This window comes from Sinocyclocheilus anshuiensis, unplaced genomic scaffold (genome assembly GCF_001515605.1).
Source record: "Sinocyclocheilus anshuiensis isolate Anshui unplaced genomic scaffold, SAMN03320099.WGS_v1.1 scaffold98, whole genome shotgun sequence".
In the NCBI taxonomy this organism is placed as follows: domain Eukaryota; kingdom Metazoa; phylum Chordata; class Actinopteri; order Cypriniformes; family Cyprinidae; genus Sinocyclocheilus; species Sinocyclocheilus anshuiensis.
Genome location: NW_015544128.1, coordinates 288628 through 294358, shown reverse-complemented (window position 1 = coordinate 294358; position 5731 = coordinate 288628). Strand labels below are relative to the sequence as shown.

Below are 5731 nucleotides of genomic sequence, written 5' to 3'. Positions count from 1 at the left end.
TTGGTTCCTTGGTGCAAATAAAGTCTTGGTAAAGTATTCTCCAGCGTCTCCTCGTCCCTCGTGTGTGTGCGCAACGTGACAGAACTGCGGACCTAACAGTAAGCGGCATCCCTTCCCCGATGACTTTATAAATCTGAAAACTTTTGTACATATGCAAAATCTAGCTTTTGTGCGTACGCACACATTTAGGATGAAATCTACGTAAAGTTTTATACATGAGGCCCCTGGTGTTTTAACATGTTTATATTTTTTCATATATACATTTTTATATTTATATACAGTTTTTAGGGGTAGGGTTAGTGTAGGGGGATAGAATATACTATTTTACTATAATGAAAACATTTATTTTTTTTTAAGGGTTGTGGACACATTTTTTGGGCCCCATGATGAAACAAGTTTTTAAATCATACAGAATTATGTTTTTTTTTAAATGTAAAAATGCATGAATTTTTGTGTGATGGGTAGGCTAAGGGTGCTTTCACACCTGTAGATCGATTGCTTTGTTCCGTAACAGGGATTAAAATTATTACAATGTTGCTTTTTATTCTTGGTGCAGTTCACTTTCACACGGCAAAGTTTCTAAACGGACCAAATTTGTTAATACAAGTTACGCGCGAGTAAACTGTTGTCTCATTGGTCAAAGTTCCATGGTTTATTTTCTGGGATTCCACTAGCTGTCATCTAACAGGATGGAACGACAACAGCTTTTTTTTTTTGTAGCTGTCCTTATATTCATTTATAATTTTGAGCTGGAGTCCAGGATTCATCGGGAAAACATTTTTAAAATGCACCTACTAGGAAGAAGAGCAATAAGATGGCATTATAAAATGAAAAAGTGCGCTGTGTTATTTTGAATGGTGAAGACGTGCTCACCCACAGACATTCACAGGTTCATTTTGAAGTATTAGCAAAATAACAAAGCTAATGTTTTTTCATGGAACTTACGTAATTACCCATTATACATTGTGATTTAGCCTGGTTCGTTGGTCTGTTAGATCGGATTGCTTTCTCACTACAACTGAACCGCTCCAGAGTTCGTTTTCAATCGAGCCGGGACCACCTCGTTCAGGCGATCTCAGACCGATTGTTTTGGTGCAGATCTGAGCGCGATTGCCATGTTCACATATGCCCAAACGAACCGAGCTAAAAGGGGAAACGTGCCAGGTTCGGAAACAATGAGCCAGGTGTGAAAGCACCCTTAAATGTAGGGTTAGCATAGGGGGAGAGAATATCCAACATGTCCTCCAACCAATACGCCCGAATAGGTCGTTTGTCACTTCCCTAAAATACGACCCATAGGAGCGTTTACTAGAGTTGCGCCCCTATCATCAACAGGACACTTTCATTTTAATGCATTGTACCCTTTTATCTGCATCATAATTTCGTGTAGCTCATTATTAGAGCATTGCGTTGTAATAACATGCAATCATGTGATCATGCGATTGTGGGTTTGAGCCCACCTTTCCAATGCATCTGCCAAATGCATAAATAAATGAGTTTTGCTAAATAGAAATAGGACAAATGGCAGATAAGGGACCGTGTAAAAAGTCCACACACTGCAATTAAATGAACAGGCATTTTGATTGGTAATGGCGGTCATACGTCATTTCAAGACGTAACGCGACACTGTCATTATTTTAACGCCAGCCAGAGGGCACTTAACTTTAAAATGTAAATATAGGTCGTAATAAGGTGCTTTTGGAGGAGGCCAGTCTCGAATATCCATTATGAAAATACCTATTGCACCTATTGTAATGTACCTATGCACTTATTGCAATGTGTGTGTGTGTGTTACTGATTGCATCAGATGTGCAGAATGAGACACTGTGTGTGTTTTATAGTGTGGATCATGGAGGAGAGTTCAGGATTACAACGGGGCTACACAAATGTACGTCTACACAGACACACACACTCACACAAATCTTTAGTATTCTTGTGTAAATGTTCTCTATTCTCTGTTCAGATGCCTGTGATCTCACACTGGATCCAAACACAACAAATACTCGTCTCATTCTTTCAGAGGAGAACAGAAAGGTGATGTGGGTGAATGAGGATCAGCCATATCCTGATCATCCAGAGAGATTTGATGTGTGTCCTCAGATTCTGTGTAGAGAGAGTCTCTCTGGACGCTGTTACTGGGAGGCTGAATTGAGTGGAGATACTGCTATATCAGTGACATATAAAGGAATCAGCAGGAAAGGAGGAAGACATGACTGTGTGCTTGGATACAATAAAAAATCCTGGAGTCTGATCTGCTCTAATTACAGCTTCACCGTCCATCACAGTGATAACATCACTCACCTAAGTGTCCCTTCACTCTTCTCTAATAGAATAGGAGTGTATGTGGATGTATCGGCCGGCACTCTGTCCTTGTACAGCATCTCTGACACACACAAACTCACACACTTACACACATTCAACACCACATTCACTGAGCCTCTCTATGCCGGATTTGTGTTGGTGTTCCTGAACTCCTCAGTGTCTCTGTGTCAGACTGAAAAGCCTGTAAGCAGCAACAGAGACATCACACACACACACACACCTGATTAAAAGAAATACTCTCACTTTATATAATCCAGTATATTGTAGTGCTATGCGTATTGTAGTGTATAATGCACTGTAGGCTGTAATGTTTTATAAAATTGTAGTGCTATCAGTTACCCAGTGTAGTGGACAGCAGGCAAGATGTCAACCCCTTTGCACACAGTGTGTGGAAAGTTTAATTTTAACTGGATCATTTAAAACAACACTACCTCTTGTGGAGATCAGGGGGTCATTGAGCAGAGACCTGTCACCAGTGATCTCATCACCATTTCCCCCATTGTTCGCCCCAGTCCCTCAGTCCTGAGAGGTGTGAACAACCATTGACTCTTTCACTCAACAAACAGGTTTTTGCCATGTGGCCTGAGGCCACAAAGGATAGATTTTCACATAAAACAAGCACACAAAGGACAAAATTGTAGGGGAAATGGGTCAAATTAGCTCAAAGGAAATTATTAATGAGTTTTAAGGGGACTCTGCAGCAGATACTAATATCCGACATATAGTGAAAACTAGGAATGCACCGATACCACTTTTTCCAGTACTCGCTCGATACCGATACTTTTATTTTGGGTACTTGCCGATACCGAGTACCGATACCGATATTTTTATTGCATTTGTACATTTTTAAAATATTGGGTACAGAAACCAAAAGAGTGTGTATAATGTTAGTTGGTTAACTATATTTATCAAATAGATACAGTCAAACCAACATTTATTCAGACGGGCAACCCTTCGCCTTAATGACAGCCTGTAGTCTCCTGGGCATGCTGTCACCCAGCTTCATGCAAACCTGAACTTCAATTCGGTCTGAATAATTTTTGGTCCCAAATTTGTATCAGTTTTACTGGTAGTCCACTGTATGAAGAAATTTTGGGTAGAATTTGTCAGTTTACTTTATAGTTCATTTATGTAAAGTGAGGATAGCAAATTAGTGTCCTGCACCCACTAGTAAAAAAAATCAAAAATGATATCTGGTCTCTGAATAATTTTGGGTTAAAAAAATTGTCTTATTTTTACGATTTTGAGTTTTGATCCAAATGATGCGTGTGCTAAGTGAGTGAACATCAAAGATCAAACAACAGAAGTGTGCACGCACTCGCTCTCGCTCTCTCTCTCCCTACCATTAAGTAACTTGTGCATTGTTTTACTTACTTGTTTTTGACGTATCCGACCGAACTACAAACTTTCCAGTGATGTCTGTGAGAAAGGTATATTCACTCGACAAGCTCGCGCATCTGCGCCGCCGCGTGCTCAATCCACTCGGCGCGCTTTGTTTATCAGCTCGTGCAGACCAGCTATACAGGTGTTAATACTGAATGTTTAACATTATATTCATTGCATACATATACTTCGTAGACATCCTTAATCTCTAATAACTCCATTCTGCTGTCTGTTGTTCTGTTTCACTATGTCATTAATCAGGTTCACTGGCACAGCATTCAAATCAGATAATTGCACAGAATCATCAGAAACAGCACAAGACTGAGACACAATAGGTGTCTGCACATCAACACTTCTTGTGTGAATAGGGGTTGAGAAAAGTCCCTTTTTTTTTTTTTTACAATAAAAAAATCTATAAAATTAAAATCAACAATATAATTTAGAATTCCAGCGGTCAACACTCTAAAATAACCCAAAATAGTATTTAAAGTCCTTTGAAATATCTTGATTATTAAATTGAATTAATTCTTCGGTCCACTAAATACTTCAGAAGTTTTCACAAATCAGGTATCCATTTCACAGTTTATATGTTCACATGGCGAACCTCTCATCCACTCAGTCACGTTGCAGCGGTGCACTCGTTGGCCTATCCCCCGGTCACGCCTCCACTCGTGTGTAGCAGCGGTCCCACGAAGAGTGAAGCAACAGTCGCGGCACCAGTTGTAGCGGTGTGTTTCGTGCATTGTGTTGAAACGAAAGACAGACTGTGAAAACTTGCCATCAGGTCCTCATTTATTCTGGATAACACAAACGGAAATATATGAGGACTTGTGCAGCATATAAACCAGCGTGTGGCAGCAATGCACGACACTGAGAAAGAGAGAAATTTACAGATATAAAAAAATTAATTACACCAAATACACAAAATAATGTTCTTTTTAGCAGCATCATATGACCCCTTTAAGTAAAGAAAAATAATCAACAACACATCGGAGTGCGCATAACAGATGGCCTTTAAATCACAATCATACAAATATATCATGTGAATTCATCTGTTACATGAAATACGGCCCTAACTGGATCACTGCAAAACTTCTGCGACCTACCGCTATGACGTCTCATGCAGACTGGAAGCAGCAAAGTGCGCCAACCCCCCAAGTCAGCATGGCGGCAGGAAACCCCAAATATGGTCATGGCAAGTGGAATCACAAAATCATTTTCTAAATACATCCCTGCTACATCTGGACCAGGACACGCTGATCGGATAACATTCCGATCAGAAGTGCGTTTACACTTGTCTTTTCAATGTGTATGTGGACAACATTCGGATACAGGTAACAACTCTTTTAGTAATTTAGTGGGTACAGGATCTAATAAACATGTTGTTAGCTTAGATGCAGTGATACGTTTATTTAGCTCTTCTTGTCCTATAGTTATAAAGTACTGCAGTTTTTCTTTGGGTGCGACAAATGAAACTGTATTACACGACGATGTAGATCCTATATTTGTTATTGTATTTAACTCTAAATTTTGGATCTCACATCGGGGCCCCCCTGGCTACCCTCGTGTCGAATCTCGAGGTCCTGTGATGATGCTATCTATTTTCAGTAAATAAATGGTAAGGAATTTAACTCTTTTATTTTAGCTCTTTTCAGAGGGAGAATCGAATCTGAAGATTCAAAATCAACCTGACTGAACTGATTCCAAAATTGATAGTTTACACTTTATCGAACGTTCGTCCAGCGAGACGTTAACGTCAGTATATCTTACCAATTTGAATATTTGTACTATCCCTGGCCAAAGGTTAATACATGCTTGTGATAATTTATAAGCTACGAGCTAGGTAGCCGGATCTGGGCAGGGTTTAACTTTGAATTCACGACACAAGACAATGATTCTTATAATGAAACAGGAATTGATGGGCGAGACGTCAGAGGCGGGTGACGTCATGACCAGGAAGCTTTAAAAGCACGTGAGGTGCAGCCGGCGTTAGCTTTCTGTCATTCAGCAAAGCTCTCTGTGTGTG

At 39.9% G+C, this 5731-nt stretch overlaps 1 protein-coding gene across 1 annotated transcript in view; it reads left to right on the top strand.

Moving 5' to 3' along the window:
* The window catches only part of LOC107694849 (NACHT, LRR and PYD domains-containing protein 3-like), a 56079-nt gene that overhangs the window by 36811 nt on the left and 13537 nt on the right, over window positions 1-5731 (top strand). The window contains exons 6-7 of the mRNA XM_016494544.1: window positions 1842-1888; window positions 1964-2505. Coding sequence (XP_016350030.1) covers window positions 1842-1888; window positions 1964-2505 — 589 coding nt within the window. The remainder of the gene's footprint in view (window positions 1-1841; window positions 1889-1963; window positions 2506-5731) is intronic.